We start from the raw sequence: 18,588 nt of genomic DNA, 5'->3' as shown, positions 1-18,588 counted from the left end.
CACCATAAGATGTTGGACATCAAAGTCTCGGCTACTTGAATAATGCAACAATCATATGTATAAGCACAAGGAATGGTTCATTGAACTTGATGGATTAGTGGATGAGTATCTATGAGAGGTAAGATAAAATTCTTATCAACATTAAAAGTAAGAGTCAGATTTATTTTCAATAATTACTATATGCCAAGCATGACAACAAATATTTTGGACATGAGTCAACAATTACAAAGAGATTACAATGTTCATATGAAGAATAGAAAACTTTACTACCTAACTGATAAAAATAATAACTTAATAGCTCAAGTTTAGATGTCCAACATTAATAATACAACTTTTATGTTGAAGATTAAGCATGTAGCAATGGAATGTTTGAATGCATGTACAAATAGTATACCATGGTTATGACATTTGAGATTTAGGCATATATATTTTGATGGTTTCAATAAACATTCAAAGGTCAAAATTCAAATTTCACATCAATTTTAAAAGGGATGTATTTTCAACAAAGAGCCTTGGCGCAATGGTAAAATTGTTGTCATGTGACTAAAAAGTCACGGGTTCGAATCCTGAAAACAGCCTCTTGCAAAAAGCAAGGTAAGGCTACGTACAATGGATCCTTCCCCGGGACCCCACATGGCGGGAGCTTCGTGCACCGGGCTGCTATGTATTTTCAACAAACATTTCCAAGAGAAGCAATGTAACTCGCAAAAAGGCCACTAGAACTCATCTATACCTACTTTTTGTTGATTGATCTCTCAAACATCATTCAAGAGAAATCATTATTCTCTAACTTTTAAAATGAAAAGCCCTTAAACAACTCTAAAAAGTTCATGACTATCATGGAGGAACTAGTGGTTACCAAGCTAAAGTTCTTTGATACGATTGTGGTGGAGAGTTCACATCTAGAGCTTTTCAAAGCTCTTGTGAAGAGCACAGACTTTGGCAACTTCTCAAGACACCTTCTTCTCCACAAAAATAAAAATGATGATGATAATAATAATAACGATAATAGCGTGGAGAAAAAAAAACAATTTATTCTTGATGAAGAAGGCCAAGAAGAGCAAAATATATTGAATTCATCTCAATCTTCTTTATTACTCATATCATCGTCATCGTCATCAACAAATAGACTTTTAAAGATACCTCAATACTACAACAGATAAGGGAAATTAAATAAATTTATGAGGAAGCAAATGAATTAAATATCATTTGTCATAATGGATAAACAAGAAGAAATTTTATTTGAGGAAGCACATAGAGACTGTTGTGAGAAGCAAGGGTAGATAGGTCTTTTTATCTTTTGTTAATAAGTTGATTCTTAGGGTTGTATGGCTATATAAACATATGTAATTCGACTGGAAATAGATGAATCTTTAAACTCTTTTATTACAACATGGTATCAGAGCAACCCTAACCCTAGTGCCGCCGCACCTTCTTTCTCTTGACGCCGCCTCATCTTCTTTCTCTTGAGTTCTTTATTTCTCCCCGCCGAACAGCACCTCCATTTCCTCTTCTGCTCCCGGCCCGGCGTCTCTTCTGCTGCTCGCGACTTCTTCCAGCGGCGTCTAGGGCACAGCGGCGTTCCCTCGCCCCTTCTGCTGCTCGCGATTTCTTCCAGCGGCGTCTAGGGCACAGCGGCGGCGTTTTCCTTCTTCATCTCGCGCCGCCGCCCAATCTCTTCATCTCGCACCGTGATTCCTTCACCGCTGGTTATTCCACCTCCTTCGCCGATCTCTGCTTCCTTCCCCGACGCCGCCACCTTCTTTCTTGTGCAGTGCCGACGGCAGTTCCTCTTCTGATCTCCTTGTGTGGCGCAGGCGGCTATCTCTCGACGCTGTGATTTCTCCAGCATCTGTTTTGTCGTGATTTCTCTAGCATTTTTTTTTGTGAGTGTAATGGCGGATAACGCTAGTGAAACCTCGGGGATTTCTGCGAATCCTATGGCGTCTTCAGGACAGGTACAACCATTTTTCACAATGGCAGGCACGGGAGGGTCCGGTCTTCAGATAGTATCAGAAAAATTATCCGAGACAAATTATGCATCTTGGGCAGTTGCTATTGAACTTTATGTCGAAGGCCATGATAAACTTGATATTCTTCACGGCTCTAAAGTGAAACCAGATGAAAAGGATCCTAGCTTTCGCACTTGGCGGCGTGACAATATTCAATTAATGACTTGGATACTTAACTCTGTTAGTTCTGGCATCAAACAAGTCATTCTTCATAACAAAACAGCGTATGACATGTGGAAGAGAGCAGATGTATGGACGTCGACATGATATGCTGCGTACTTATCAGCTCAGCAGTCAAATTTTCAAACTTGAACAAGGTTTTATGTCAGTCACCAATTATTTTGCTACTCTGAAGGGGCTGTGGGATGAGTTTGACTACTACCGGATGGAAAATTGGAGTTCCACTGATGATCATCAGAGATATTTAAAGCTTCTGGAAAAAGACAGAATTATTAAATTTTTGGATGGACTTAATGCAGAGTTTGAAAATTTAAAAGGGCAAATCCTTGGTCTTGATCCTACTCCCTCTCTAGAACAAGTTTACTACAAAATTCTAAGTGAAGAAGGTAGAAGAAGGACGATGAACAACAAGGGGATTTCCACTATAAGCCCTCCGATTGGGGAGACCTCTGTCTTTATTGGTTCTGCAAACAAGTTCCGACCTGGGGGAACTAAAGGACGAGGAGACAGATTTTGTCGGCACTGCAAGAGGACTAATCATGATTCAGATTTCTGTTAGGAAAAATATCCAGAAAAGAAACCTGAAAAATTTAAACATAATGCTAAGAAGGCTCCTAATAGTGGTAATATTGCTATCCAAAAGTTAGAAAATGAAGAGATTATTGGTTCCTCTGTGCCTTCTACCACTGGATTGTTTTCTACTGATATTGTTAACCTCCAGCATCTTCTCTCTCGGCTTCAGGCTTCATCTTCTGTCTCTACTCCAATTCAAGCGCACGCAGGTATTCATAGCTTGGGATTAAGTGTTACTGTCCCAGCTTTTATAGCCCCTGGGTCATTGATTCAGAGCTATAGATCACATGACAAATGCTGCTAACTCCTTTATTTCTTACTCTTTATCCTCTGGGCAGGAGAAAGTGATCATTGCAGATGGAACCAAAGCCACTGTTGCTGGCAAAGGTTCCATAAAACGTACAGATCATTTTTTCCTATCCTCTGCACTTCATGTTCCTTCCGTTTCTATTAATTTACTTTCTGTTAGTAGCATTACTAAACAACTACACTACTCCGTAACCTTTTTCCCTGATCATTGTGTGTTCCAGGATCTCGAGACCAAGCAGACGATTGGGACTGGCCGTGAAGTAGGGGGTCTTTATTATTATCAGCTTGAAACAATATCTGCTCTGAAATCTGCAGCCAAGTGTTTGGAAAATAAGCATCAAGAAATTCTTTTATGGCATTCTCGGTTGGGACATTTGTCGTTTCAGTCTTTGAAAATTTTATTTCCTAGTCTCTTCTTTTCTGTTTCTCTTCAGTCATTTCAATGTGAAATCTGTCAGTTATCCAAACATTGTAGAACCCATTTTGCTGAGTCTATAAAGAAGAGTTTGTCTTCATTTGATCTTGTTCATTCGGATGTGTGGGAGCCCTCTCCTGTGACTTCTTTGGATGGCTATCGATATTTTCTTTCTTTTATTGATGACTACACCCACTGTACATGGCTTTATTTGATGAAAACCAGGGAAGAAGTTCCTCGTCTCATTCAAAATTTTTGTAAAATGGTTGAAACCCAATTTAGCTCAAAGGTGAAGATTCTTCGTTCTGACAATGACCGTGAGTACTTTGCACAGTCTCTAAATACTTTTCTTGAGGATTCAGGAATTCTTCATGAGTCAACCTGTCCCTACACACCACAACAAAATGGAGTGGCCGAAAGAAAGAATCGTCATATCCTTGAAACAGCCCGTGCCCTATTATTTCAACGTCACTTACCCAAATATTTCTGGGTTGATGCTGTCCTTGCAGCTGCTTATCTCATCAATCGATTGTCATCTAAAGGTCTCGGGAACCGGTGTCCTCTCACTATTCTTCATCCTAGCGTAGAGTTGTTCTTCCTTACACCTCGGGTTTTTGGTTCTCTTTGTTTTATTCATGTTCTTGGTCCCAAGTCCTCTAAACTTGATCCTCGTTCTATACGAGGAGTTTTTATAGGGTATTCCACTTGCCAGAAAGGCTACAAGTGCTTTGATCCTATTACTAGGACAAGATATATCTTGAAGGATGTTACCTTTTTTTGAGTCCGAGTCCTATTATTCTCCTCAGTCTCGTCCTCAGGGGAGAATACTACCTCTTCCTTTGTACCTCAAGTGGTTCCTCATGTGATTCCTTCTCCTATTTCACTAGATGTCATGGAAAATGGAAAAGATGCTCCATCACTGGGCTCACAGTCTTTACTAGATATTATTACTTACAAACGACGACGACACAAGCAAGGACCTACTGTTGATCGGCTAGTTGAATCGGATGCTCCAGCTCCTGATCCTGTGAAGCAGTTATCCTCATCAGTTGAGCCAACCGCACCTCGAAATATGAATGAGCTGAACCTTCCTATTGTTGTTAGGAAGGGTGTCAGGTCATGCACTCAACATCCTATCTCCAACCACGTTTCATATTCTCGTTTGTCTCCTTCATATCATGTATTTGTTTCACAGTTATCAAATCACGCTATACCTTCTTCCTATTATGAAGCTGTAAGGGATTCAAGGTGGCAGGAAGCAATGAATGAAGAAATTGAGGCTCTCAACAGAAATGGTACTTGGGAATTAGTTGATCCCCCAAAGGGGAAGAACTTGGTTGGTTCTAAATGGGTCTATGCTATCAAGTATAACTCAGAGGGTGAAGTGATCAGATATAAAGCCAGACTTGTTGCCAAGGGATTCACCCAAACATATGGGGTGGATTACTTGGAAACTTTCGCACCAGTTACAAAGCTGAACTCGGTCAGGGTAATTCTTTCTCTTGCTGCTCAATATGATTGGCCTCTGTTTCAGTTAGATGTTAAAAATGCCTTCTTAAATGGTGACCTTTATGAAGAAGTATACATGTTACCACCTCCTGGAATTGAAACAAAAGGAAAGGTTTGCAAGCTAAGAAAAGCTTTGTATGGGCTTAAACAATCTCCCAGAGCATGGTTTGATAGGTTTTGCAAAGTCATGATATTGTTTGGCTTTAAACAAGGGAATGTTGATCATACACTCTTTATAAAAAAGAAAGAGGACAGAACTACCATTCTTTTGGTTTATGTTGATGATATGATAGTTACAGGTGATGATGAGGTAGAAATCCAGGCTCTTAAGTCCAAGTTAACATCAGAATTTGAAATTAAAGATCTTGGATCATTAAGGTACTTCCTGGGCATTGAAGTCGCTCGATCAAAAAAAAGGAATCTATGTATGTCAGAGAAAATATGTGTTGGATTTACTCAAGGAGACAGGGAAGCTGGGTTCTCGGCCAGCGTCTACTCCTATAGAAGTAAATCATGATCTTACTAGTTCTAGTGGGGAGGATCTTACAAATCTGGAAAAGGGAACATATCAAAGGTTGGTTGGAAAATTACTCTATTTATCTATGACTAGGCCTGACATCACCTATGCTATTAGTGTAGTAAGCCAGTACATGCATGCTCCTAAAACTATCCACATAAAGGCCGTTGACAGGATTTTAAGGTACTTGAAATCATGTCCTGGAAAAGGCTTGCTGTTTAAAGGAGGTGGTGATTTGAAGGTGGAATGCTATTCTGATGCAGACTGGGCTGGTTCTCGAGATGATAGAAGGTCCACTTCTGGCTATTGCACTTTTTTGGGAGGAAACTTGGTAACTTAGAGGAGTAAGAAACAAAATGTTTGTGCACGGTCCAGTACTGAAGCTGAATATCGAGCCATGACACATGGTCTTGCAGAGATGTTGTGGTTGAGTTTTCTGTTGACAGACATGGGATTAAAGGCTGAATTACCTCTCAGGCTGTATTGTGACAACAAGGCAGCAATCAATATTGCAAATAATCCGGTACAACATGACCGGACTAAACACATTGAGATTGATCGTCACTTTATTCGGGAGAGACTTGATTCTGGAGAGCTATGTCTGCCTTATGTTAAGTCTGAGGACCAACTTGCTGATATGTTTACAAAAGCTATACCCCAAGCTGTGTTCAACTCTTCTCTTAGCAAGTTGAACATGTTTGATATATATGTTCAACTTGAGGGGGAGTGTTGTGAGAAGCAAGGGTAGATAGGTCTTTTTATCTTTTGTTAATAAGTTGATTCTTAGGGTTGTATGCCTATATAAACATATGTAATTCGACTGGAAATAGATGAATCTTTAAACTCTTTTATTACAACAGAGACAAGTGGAAAGAAACCATGATTGAAAAAGTCAAGGCAATTAAGAATGATGACATCTGGGAGCTTGTTCCACCTTCCTAAAATGGGTCTTAAAGACCTAGAAAATGCTCAAGGAGAAGTATAAAATACAAGGCATAGTAGTAAAATGATGTGAGGAACAAGTTAATGTCAAATATGATGAGGACCATGAGGTATTTGCTTGGGTTGCACATATGGAAATTATTTGCTTGCTCATTTATATTGCAGTTCAAAACAAATGTAAGATAGATCAAATAATGTCAAAACAAATATTTTGATTGAGTTTAGTAAAGAAGTTTTTGTTAACAATTCATAACTCTATGGCATGGTTTAAACTCTCATAACATGTGGCAGAAACGAGCGAAATTTGTCACCTAGCATTAGCATCGTGGGAGGCGCCACAATGGGTCAGGGAGGTCACCGCAAGATCACGGCGCCCTTGAGCCTGCAGAGGTCGTCGTGGGATCACGGCACCCCCGTGAGACTACGAAGGTGGCTGCGAAGTCATGAAGTTGCTACAATCTTGCATTTTTTTTTCTTTTTTTAAAAAAATTGTTTTTTTTGTATTTTTATTTTTTTAATATTTAGATTAAATTTTTTTATTTTTTAAATATATTTTATATTTAAAAATGTCAAAACCATATCGGCTGGATACGGTATTGAAACCATATCGCTCCAGTCATAAATCGAAACTCTGATATGGGTCAAAATTTTAAACCATGCTTTGTGGAGAAAAGAGAAGAGTAAAAGTTTAAAAATTGAAAAAGGCTATGGCTTGAAGCCGTCACCAAGGCCATAGAATAGTTGGACAAATGCTCATTCTAAAGCTAATAGGTTCAATCAATGCTCATATGAGCACGCTTTATATTTCAAATAAAATAAGAATATCTTATTTGTTGCCTTGTACGTGGATAATCTTAGCTTTCATAGGGAGCAATCAACAAATGTTAAAAATATTCAAGTTAACCATGACATAGATGGAGACATAGGGTTCATAAGTGATATTCTTGGACCGGAAGTAAAGAAAACGAAAGAAGATAATTCCTTGTCACAAGAATCTTATTCAAGGGAATCCCAAGAAGTTTAAGATGGATTGTTAAATTGACAAAAAAAAATTGATCAAGGAGAAAAAGTAGATCTCACTTAAGATAAGAGTGTGGTTGAGCTTAAGATCCCCAAATGCACAAGACTATTAATCACTATATTGAGAAACTAAAATCTACTCACTCGAATGTAGCCAAGAGAATTCTTTGTTATGTTCGAGGTACATTTCACATGTGTTATTATATTTTCCTTCTAATAACTTTTAACTTTATGAATATTTTAATAATGATAAGGGAGGAGGTTTGAATAAAAGAAATACCAGTAACTTTGTATTTTATATGAGTGAGATGGCTTTTACATAGGTCTTTAAGAAACAGAGATTGTGACACTCTCAACATGTGAAGTAGACTATCTTGCAACATTATCATATTTGTGTCATGTTATTTGGCTAAGAAGAATATATATTGCAACATTAACCTTTGTTTGTCAACAAAGATACATATTGACAGCAAATCTGCTATTGCACTTGCAAGGAACCTAATTCATCGTGAAATAAGTATGCACATCTTCTTACACTATCTTTTCATTAGAGAACATGTAAAAAAAAAAGAATGTTGAGCTAGTCTACATCAACATACAAGATAAGTAGACATTTTGCTATGATTTGATCTCTTTGTCAAGCTCAAGACAACTCTTGAAATGAAGGATGAAGGATAATTAAGTTCAAGGGAATGTTGTTGAGCAGATTTAATTATAAAGTAAAAAGTTTGTCCTCCTCCTAGTCAATTTTCTACTAGAGTTTTCTACCACTCAGGGCTATAAAGTAGAAAAAACAATGTAGAGGTGTAATGTTAATGTGGTGTATCTTGTATCTCTAACCCCTATAAATATGTGGGATTTATTGTGAATCATGACATGTTTTTCAATTCATTTTCCTTCCTCAAAGCTTCTCCCTCTCTCTACGTGTTTGCTCCAAAACAACAATGACGAACAACAAAAAGGACATGCTGTTAAATATATTATATATCTATCTAGTAAGAAGAGACTTGAACATACTCTGACAAAGGTATAGCCTTTGGTCGTAGCTCTGAGCCCACCATTAGCTGATCAAGAGCATGCCAACCATTTGCCCAAATACCAATTGCTGCCCCTGAAGATCGCAGTTTATTGGATTTCTCGAGAACAAGACTCTTGATTCCTTTCCTGCACATTTTGTCAATCAAATCCAAGCAAGATGTTAGTTTGCTTATTATTATTATTTTTTGTCTCAATGGATAGTGTATCTAGAGATATAACTTTGACTGAAGCAAATAAAAACTCGCTATGCAGCAACAGTTTCAGAAACATAAAAAATGGCAACAAAAATAAATTATAATCAAAACAAGAGGAAGATTGGAAGGTGACTCGTAACTATATTTTATAGGCCATAACAAAAGATTAGGAAGTATCCATGTAGAATGCCGTGGAAAACAAGAAGACGCCACTGGGATTCTCAATTTAGTACAAGGTTTCATTTTTAACAAAATGTTTTGTAAAGTTACTTTTAGGTGGAAGACATCTTGATGAGAATAGATTCTTTAGATAATTGTCAATACAAAAACTGATACCAGAATTGACTTAATGTATCAAAAAGTGTCGGAGAGTCTTGGCAGAAAGACAGACAAGATCCTGCGAAATGGAAGGAGGAAAAAGGAATCCCTAAAAAAAGGGGGAAAGAAGAGAAAAAGGAGGAACACCTCTGAAGAGCTAAAGCAGTGGCAAGGCCGCATATGCCTCCCCCAAGAACCACAACGCCATGGTGCTCCTCGATTGAGCTCATCTTCTCTTCAGTCTCCAGCTTCAAGTTCCAAGGGCCAGATGCGAGATGGATATGTTCGATGACTGCGGCTTATTTGTATATTTTTGGTAGTGCATCATTTTATTTTAAATTTTAAATAGGATAATTAAAATAATTTTACAAATTTAAATTTGATGGATATTAATTTTTTAAATTTTAAAAATAAAATTTTTATTCTAAAAATAAAGTAATATTATTTTTTAATTACTCTCTATAAATATAATAAAATTTTAAATAGTTAATATAGTGTGCAGTGAAATTAATTATCTAAATTTAATAAAATAAATTATTTATTTTAAATTTTAAATATAATGATAAAAAAAATTAATATGGGGTTGACCCACAGCGAGCATCGCCATTATAATTAAGACGACATCCACCTGCTAATTGTTAATTGTCATTCAAAATGCATCTTTCATGAATTTTTTTTCGTAATGATTTAAATGTTGATAGAATTACATAAGCTTTTAAAAATTAATAATGTATAATAATTAGAACGATATAACATAAAAAATAATAATAATAGATTTTGATAATATGTAATATTAACATGGACCTTAGGTTCTTTCTTATACCTTTTTTATTATTTTATCTAGTGTACTTAAAATGTTAATTTTAACTAATCTACAAAAGTATTTAATTTGGTATTAAAAACTAGTAGTATTTACTTTATCTTATTTCTATTAAGATAATGATTTATCCTCTATTTATACCAAGGAGAGACTAAAGAAAAAATAGACTATAGACCTGATCGATTCAGTACCGACGATTTAATGATTAAGAATCGTTGGTTCGATAGTTCCAAATAAGTTGATCTTTAACATTAATCGTCCAAGACGATTACGATTAATGATTCGAAATCGTCGGTTCACGGTTCGGTTCATGATTTGTCACAGTTCAAGATTATTATGTTAAAAAAAATAAAAAATTAAAATTAAAATTTATTGCAAAAAAGGGCTTGCACTTATTTAAGTTGCTTACGTATCCCCTTAGGATATAGGAGAATCAAAGTCACATAGTTCTTTTATATTTTTTATCATTTTACATTGTCAGTCACTTCCATTTCCTATTCTTGTCGTATTCGTTCCTTCAGTATCAAAATCTTCAATTTCGTCATCTAAAAGTTATATTCCTTGGATTCTTTTCTCCGCTCTAGTCAAATCGTCTAGTAATATTTGGACTTCCAATATGTCGGGAGACAAAGTTGATCGTCGTTTATCTAATATGTTGCTACCGGCACTGAACATCTGCTCCACAATAATAATTGACCACTATATACAAGCTAAAATTTCTTTGACGATTACGGAGAGGACGGGAAAGCTTTAAGTCTTTTGTGACCATCACTTTAATATATCAAAATTTTTGTTTTCTGTTTCATTAAAATCAAAAGAAGTTGTAAAATAATTCTCAAGTTCCTATATGGAACTTGAGGATCCTCGTGGACATTTTGTCCGTTCTTTTAATAAAAGTTATGCTTTTATAAGTTTTAAATTACTACTAATAGTTTATTGTATTTCAGAAATATTAATTTGTGTTATATATTATGCATAATATTGATTATAAATATCATATAAATAAATTCTAACATTATATATAATATTAACTTGATCAGAGAAGAAGAATCTTTAATTGAAATTAAAGTGTCATAATATAAAGTTAATATTTCTAGTAAAACTTCTAATTTAAATATAGGATCTAAAGCAAATGCAATTAAATAAATTTCAAGAATAAAATAAAAATATTTTTCCTATTTAGTTTTCATAGCTAAGATGCAAGAAGATAAAGATTCATTATTAATATGTTCATTTAAAACTAATACTATATTAAAAAAAATTCTAAACTAATTGAGCAGTGGGATAATAAACACCGAAAAATTGTTCGGTTGCATCATTAAATACTTTAAAATTTCGCAAATACGGGTATAAATATTCCATTGTTGTGAAAATAAATATATGTTAGTATTAGTATTTTGTGCAAAAAATGAACATAATAATTCTTTATATTAAAATAAATCTTATAATAATTAGTTTGTTGAATCCCAATATGTTGGTACATCATGTTAAAATTTTTTAGGTCTCATTCCATTAGTTTTACAAAACCTACCCCATTATTTCATTATAGATGGATGAAACCATAAATAAGAAACACTACAAGAAATTTTAGATTTAACCACACCTAATAAACAACAGTTTTTCGAGAAACTGTTGTCTTTTTGCCATTTAACAACGGTTTTATTGAAAACCGTTGTTGTTCACCATAATTTTTTTTTAAATGACAACGGTTTTTAAAAAATTGTTGTCTAATGTATGTCAAAGACAACGATTTTTAAAAAACTGTTGTCTAATGTATGTCAAAGACAACAGTTTTAAAAAACTGTTGTCTTTTAGCGTTGCTTACATGATAATATACAACAGTTTTATTAAACTGTTGTCTATTGAATGTAGTTGAATCCCAAAAAACTAATAGTTTTTTTTAACTTCACGAAAAAAAACTCACGAACAAAGAGTTTTTTTGTTCGCGTGAGGCTAGGTCACCACTGCCGATTCCCCTTTCCCCTCCTTCCCAACCCGACGTTGATCCTCGCCGCCTATCGACTTCTTCTCCCCGCATACATAACCACCAGCCAAGAGTTACTCAACGTCGGCTGAAGCCTCATTGAGTCGTGCCTTGCTCCGATCAACGCCGACTTTGATTGACATGTCCACTACAACAAATATAATTTTTCGCAGCGCATCATCAACGACGTGTGATTAGAGCACGCTATTAATAATAGTTTTTATGGCGCACCCAATTATATGCGCTGCGGATAATATAATATTTATACAAACGACAACGTGCAAAAAATAATATGTTATCAATAAATTTTTCTACGGTTTACAGAGTGCGCTGTTAAAATTTAATATTAACCGCGTGTGAAATACACTATTAATACTTATTATACAATATAAATGATGGTGTGAAAAACATATGTCGTCAATAAATATTATAAAATATTAACAATGTACTTGTGGGTTGTTAATAATTTTTAAAAATTTAAGAATTTTTAAATCCCTAAACTGCCACATCTAATTATGTCTGCCAAAACATCTGTTTGTCAAAACCCTTCGTCAAATTTTTTCCGCCCAAACATTTCGCCGAACCAACAAAACCCTTGGCAAACTTAAACTCCCTCACCGAAATCTATCTACCGTCGAACCAAAACCCTCTTCGATCCCTAAACTCCGTCCACCGAAATCTTTCTACCGCCGAACCAAAACCTTCGATCGTCAAGCAGTAAATCCCAACGCTGAGGTGATCGACCAGTCTCTTCGCTTCCTTCGCCCGGCGCTTAGGAGACCTCTCTCACTAGTGCGACTACCTCCCATATGATTCTGCGGCTACCACTGGTAACGTCTAGTATACTGTTGTGACCCTTCTCTAAATCCCTAATCTTCTTCTCTTTCTTCCTCCCGTATGCTGTTGCGACTGCCAGTGGTGTTGTCTGCCAGTTTGATTGTGTCGCGCGGCCGCTACAGCTGCCTTGCCTAGAAGAATCACAAATCCCGCTCGTCGCTATAGGGATTTTGATCTCACTATCTGAGAAGTCGCCAAGGAACCTAAGCGTGTGTAATCGCCAGTCCATTTTTTTCATTTTGCCCCATTTTGGTGCTTTTTTTCCTCCATATTTACAGGTTGGCTAGATTTCTCAGATTCATTGGTCTAGCATAATGGCAGCAAGTAGAGTTTCTATTTTTTTTTATTCTTTGTAATAATAGTTGCGGTTGTTTATGATAATATCTCCCTCTTTTTTTTTTATCTTATCCTCTGGTTATTATTGTCTGTTCAGAATGCGAGATTACTTACAGATGAAGCTACCGAGGAGAAAGGAGATCGTGTGAGAATGCTATATATTTGATTTAATTAGTAGAAAAAAATTAGTTAAACTAACACTAGTCTCAATTTATGTGATCGAGCTTACTCTACAGTTCTGATATGTTTTTTTTAATGTTTTCCTATATGCTTAGGAATCTCAGATTGAGTTTGATTATAGGTTCTATCAAATTTTAGATTTTTTTGCATTTTAAATTTAGTAAAATTAGCATCTTTTGTCTTATTTCCTCAGTCAATAATTACATGGTTTATTGTTATTGTAGTAATAACTCTGCATATTTTAGTGGAACTATGTTGATGAGGATGGAAACCTTTTTCCGAATAGCTCCTGCAACCAAGCGTGTGATGTTAAGTTTTTTGGCATTATCATTACTAGATGAGCATATTAAACCTCAGGACAACGTCAAATCTATTTACTTTTTACTCATTAATTGATAGAAGTTGGAAGCATGATTACTTGTTCGAGACTAGAGAAGATCAATTCTCTGTATGTGTAAATTCATATAATCTTTTTAACAAAACTATTCTTTTGTTGATGGCTTAACTTTTGATGTTATGCAGGAATCATTTGTTGGCGCTATGGCAATTGCGAATCTAGTCAAGACAACTTTTAAATTTGAGAATGTCCTAATGTAGGGTGATCTTGTCGGGAAGCTGAGAGGACGGACTTGTCGGCTAGTGAAAATACTGAAGAAGTATGACAAGAGAACAGGAGCACTTATCAGGCAGCCCTTCATCGAAAAGGTGCTGCAGCAGCCATTCTTTACAACTGATCTCCTATGCAAACTCGTGAAGGAGTGTGTGGCTATGCTCGACCACCTCTTCCCCAGCAACAACCTGTCAATTTCAGCAGAATGCGACGGACAAAATAGAGTGCCAAAGCCGGCACAATCAGGTGGGAGGGTTCTGGAGTTGGAGGAGATTAAATATATGCAGAGCTTATACATGAAGAGCACTGTAGCAGCGTTGCGGTCCTTGAAACAGATTAGGAGCAAAAGTTCAACAGTCAAAACAGATTAGAAAATCTCGTGTTATATTGTTCTACCTTTGTTTTAATAGTGTTATCATTTTGTTGGTTGCTTATGAAATTTTGTTGGTTGCTTATGAATTTCTTCATAATGTTATAGATATTATTTTTGAATGTTAGAAAATTGTATATTAAATTTTATTTTGAAATTTAGTATTTTGAATGATTTATAATATTAGAAAATTGTGTATTAATTTTTTTATTTTTTATCTAAAAAAGACAACGGTTTTTCACCGTTGTCGTAGATAGTTTAAAACTGTTGTTGAAGACCCTGTTATTAACGGTAGACGCTCAAAGACAACGGTGAAAAACTGTTGTCTTTGAAGGAAAAGACAACGGTTTTTCACCGTTGTAAAACTGTTGTCTTTGCCTTCAAAGACAACGGTTAAAAACTGTTATCTTTGGGTACCCCTTTTAACAATACAGCCTTTAACAACAGTCCGAAAGAGGCTACGACAACGGTGAAAAACCGTTGTTGTTAAGCTTTTTTCTTGTAGTGAAATTGTAATTCTAATTAGTTTAATAGAACTTTCTAAAATTTTTAATTCATCTTGAACACATAAATTTAAAACATGACATACACAACAAATATGAAAAAATAAACCGCCAATAATAGGTTGACAAATAAATTTTAGATCATCTATAGAAGTGGTATTAGAACTAGCATTATCTAATGATATTGAAAATATTTTATGAGTTACGACATATTCTTCTAAAATTAAACATATAATTATGTGATGTTATGAGCATTATGTGATTCATCAAAAATTCTATAAGTTAATAATGTTTTTTTAAAGGTTCCAAGAGTTATCAATCCAATGGCAAGTCACACCCATATACGAATGTGTTTGCTAATGATCACTCCAAATATCAGAACATAAAGAAACTTTGTTATCTAATTTACTAAATCCATCAATTAAATTATTTTTCCTTATTTTACTAATTTTTTAATTATACGATTAAATATAGTCCTAGGAACACGTTTAGCACATGAACTAAGAGATTCTTTACAAAAATCTTTAAATGTGCATTTAGATCCAAAACTAAAAGAAAAATGTTCTACGAAAATAAATTTAGCTAATAATTCTCTTAATTTATTATTCGAATATAAAAATAAAGCAGAATCAGTACTACTGCTAGTTGAAGAAAATTTTAATAATTGTGTTTGAGAACGGTCGAGTCCATATTCCATTGAGTGCTTCGTTTCTACATGTCGTTTCAACGACCCATAGACACCGTCAGCTTATAATTTGTAGGAAACATTGTAGTTCTTACATTTTGTACGCATTTCTCCCGACAGAAGAGTGATTTTCTCAAAATATTTAGTGAAAATAGAAGACTTTAGAGGAGGAAGTTCCTGAACCTTAGAAGTAATTGTATCGGTACTTCTTTGCGTTTCGAATGTTGGATTCAGAATGTGCTCGATCTCATCATCGGTGGATTGAATGTTGGGGTCCTCCTCCTGCGAATTCATTATTTTCTTTCCCTTCCTAGCTCGAGATGATGCACCTCCACGGCCTCCTTCCATTGTAATTGAAAATTGGAAATGAAAGCGTATAGAGAATATGAAATTGAGATTAAGAGTAGAGAAGATGTGTGTAAAAATGATAAAATGAGCTCTCTATTTATAAAGTTTGGATAGTAACGAACACTAAATCATAGTCATTGATCAAAAAAATGATCAAATGCTCCTAACCATTGAAAAAAATACCAACCCCCACCTCCCCTAACGGCTAGGAACCGACAATTAACCGGCGGTTCCAACGGGCAAAAAAAAACCATGTTGAACCGGCGGGCCAAACCGATGGTTAACCGGCGGTCTGTCGGGTTTGCATTTAAGGAACCAGAACCAGCTCGACAACTTACTAGGTCGGCTCCGGTTGGACCGAGCGAACTAGGTCAACCGGCAACCGACCCGTTAACTCAATTATAGGCCCAGACCGAGGTCGGATCTATTATAGGATAGCCGAAATAATTTCCCTAGTTTTCTCAATGAAAATGATATATTATAAATTCGTCCATGATTTTTTTAATAAAATAATCAAATCTTTCTTTACGGAGAGTTAATCATATTATCAGTGAAAACGAAAATAATGATTTAGATTAATTTAATTTAGAATAATTTAATTTTTTATAGAATACTTTTCTTTCTTTAACTAGTTATTATTTACTTATTTATTTGTTCTTATTATATAAAAGTGTATTATGTATTCATGAATAGAATAAGTGAGAATTTTTTCATAGTATCAAAGCGAAGTTTCTCTCTGTAAATAAATATGTGTTATTCTTCTTCTCCAAAGATAATCATAATGGCCACCGATTCCACTTAGTCTACGATTGAAATAACTTTTGTCGTCATCTCTTCTTTTTCTGAAAGTGATACTTTATGCTTGCAAATGATCATAATTATTTACAATGGGCTCAGTTAGTAAAGATAGTTATCCAAGGCAAAGGGAAGTTGGGTTATCTTATGGGCTACTCTTCTCAACCCACATCAAGTGATGCATCGTACCAGATTTGGCTGACCAAGAATTCAATTGTGCTTGTCTAACTAATTAATTCTATGAAACCCAACATTAGTCATTATTATCTCTGGTTCAAGATGGCCAAGGAGGGTGTGCGACGTAACTCGAAAGATGTATTTAAATTTGGACAATACTTCATAGATTTTTTTAGCTACATCGAAGCTAAAAAATTTGAAATAAGGTTCAAATTTTTTAACACAGTACTTTTCTAATCTTCATGATCTTTGACAGAAACTTGATCTATTCTTTGAAGAAGATTTAACATGCAATGACTGTAGTGTCAAAATTCTCCACAATATTAAAAAAGAGTGTGTGTTTGATTTGTTGGCTTCTCTTAATTGCAATTTAGATGAGGTATGTGATCATATTGTTGCATGTGACCCATTTCCATCTCCTAAAGAAGCTTTCACTAAAGTCTGACGGGAAGAAACCTATCGTAAGGTCATGCTTACTGATGAGATTATTCCACCATAATCCATTATAATAGGCGTTTCAACGTTGATTTCCACAAACAACTCTACACCAAATCAACATCAAAACAAATGCCTTTAGTGTGAATACTTCAACCGGCCAAACCACACCAAGTATAAATGTTGGGATATGGGAAACCTGCAAATTAGCAACCTCAGAAAAAGAATGAAGGCAATGAATTTCATACTCAATTGAGCCAAGAAAAACCTATTGTCTCTAGTGTTCCTGCTCCCTTAATCAAAGAGCATATTGCACAATATTACAAATTATTCAATCAAATGGATCTTAATGCATCTTCCAGCTCTAATGTTGGTTCGTACTCCATGACTAAATCTAGTAAACTCAATTTATCCTTTTTTTTTTAACCATTCAATGACCCCTTAGATCATTGATTCTAGAGCTTCTGACTATATGACAAGTGGCTTGAGTCTTTTTTCTTCTTGCCATCCCTTTTCTCACCAAACTACTATTAGGATTATTGATGGTTCATTAACTGTAGTTGTTGGCATATGTGATATTCAATTATCTCAACACATTATTCTGAAATCTATTTTCATGGACCTGCTCTAAAATGTAATTTGATCTCTGTTAGCAAATTCATTTTTGATAATAAGTGTTTGCTAAATTCTTGCCTTTGTCGTGTCATTTTTAGGACCTACTATCATGGAAAACGATTGACAGTGCTAGAATTCATGAAGGTCTTTACTACTTTGAGGATTAAAATAGTCGATCTTTGACGTCTCATGTTACTTTTTTAGTTCTAGTGATAGGGAAATAATGTCTTAGCATTATCATCTTGGCCATCCTAGTTTTGGCTATTTGAAGCGTCTATTCCCATCATTGTTTGCTAATAAAGATCATTTGTCTTTCAATTGTGAAGTGTGTCATCTAACCAAGTATACTCGCATCCATTTCTCTCCTAAATGATATAGACCATCAACTCTCTTTTTTCATTAATTCATAGTGATATTTAGGGTCCCTCTCAAATTCACATCTCTCATAGGGAAAAAAATAGTCTATCTCATTTATTGATGATTATACATGGGTTACTTGGATTTATCTTCTTAAGGATAAATATGAAACTAGTGGCATCTTCAAAGTGTTGGATCATAGAGATGCTAGGGTTGGGGGGGGGTGAATAGCATTCGTCGAAAATCATGATTTTAAATAAGTTATGCAACGAAATAAAGAAAACAAAAATAATGCTAATAAAACCAAGTTTTACCTGGTTCAGAGCTTGTGATGACTTTTACTTCAAAGCCCGCGATTGCTGATCACTTTTATTGGGCAATCACTATCAATTTGAATAATGAGTTAAAAAGATTGAGTACAAGAACTGAAATTAATTGTTACCGACAAATAGAAAGGAAATTGAAATATTTCATTCTTCGAACTTCGAAGCAGCCTTTCGGTGTCGTCG

The 18,588-nt window shown here is 35.2% G+C and overlaps 2 protein-coding genes across 2 annotated transcripts in view; one reads left to right on the top strand and one right to left on the bottom strand.

Moving 5' to 3' along the window:
• Positions 1-9,326, bottom strand: part of LOC121969782 (monooxygenase 1-like) — a 28,925-nt gene extending 19,599 nt beyond the window's left edge. Inside the window, exons 1-2 of the mRNA XM_042520027.1 lie at positions 9,175-9,326; positions 8,495-8,641 (exon numbers count right to left, since the gene is read on the bottom strand). Coding sequence (XP_042375961.1) covers positions 8,495-8,641; positions 9,175-9,257 — 230 coding nt within the window. The 5' untranslated portion in view covers positions 9,258-9,326. The remainder of the gene's footprint in view (positions 1-8,494; positions 8,642-9,174) is intronic.
• Positions 9,327-12,982: 3,656 nt separating this feature from the next.
• LOC121972335 (SPX domain-containing protein 1-like) lies at positions 12,983-14,165 on the top strand. The gene is made up of 4 exons (XM_042524016.1): positions 12,983-12,997; positions 13,102-13,149; positions 13,707-13,727; positions 13,782-14,165. Exons 1-4 carry the CDS (start codon positions 12,983-12,985, stop codon positions 14,163-14,165), a joined length of 468 nt encoding a protein of 155 aa, XP_042379950.1.
• The last annotated feature ends 4,423 nt before the right edge of the window (positions 14,166-18,588 follow it).

Source organism: Zingiber officinale, chromosome 4A (assembly GCF_018446385.1).
Source record: "Zingiber officinale cultivar Zhangliang chromosome 4A, Zo_v1.1, whole genome shotgun sequence".
Taxonomy (NCBI): domain Eukaryota; kingdom Viridiplantae; phylum Streptophyta; class Magnoliopsida; order Zingiberales; family Zingiberaceae; genus Zingiber; species Zingiber officinale.
The sequence above is the reverse complement of the archived record's forward strand: the minus strand, read 5'-3'. Positions and strand labels throughout refer to the sequence as shown.

Bases quoted from the DNA above. Each gene is read 5' to 3' on its own strand.
- LOC121972335 (XM_042524016.1), top strand. The intron at 13,150-13,706 runs GTGAGAATGCTA...GATGTTATGCAG, and splicing joins CCGAGGAGAAAGGAGATCGT to GAATCATTTGTTGGCGCTAT. The intron at 13,728-13,781 runs GCAATTGCGAAT...GTCCTAATGTAG, and splicing joins AATCATTTGTTGGCGCTATG to GGTGATCTTGTCGGGAAGCT.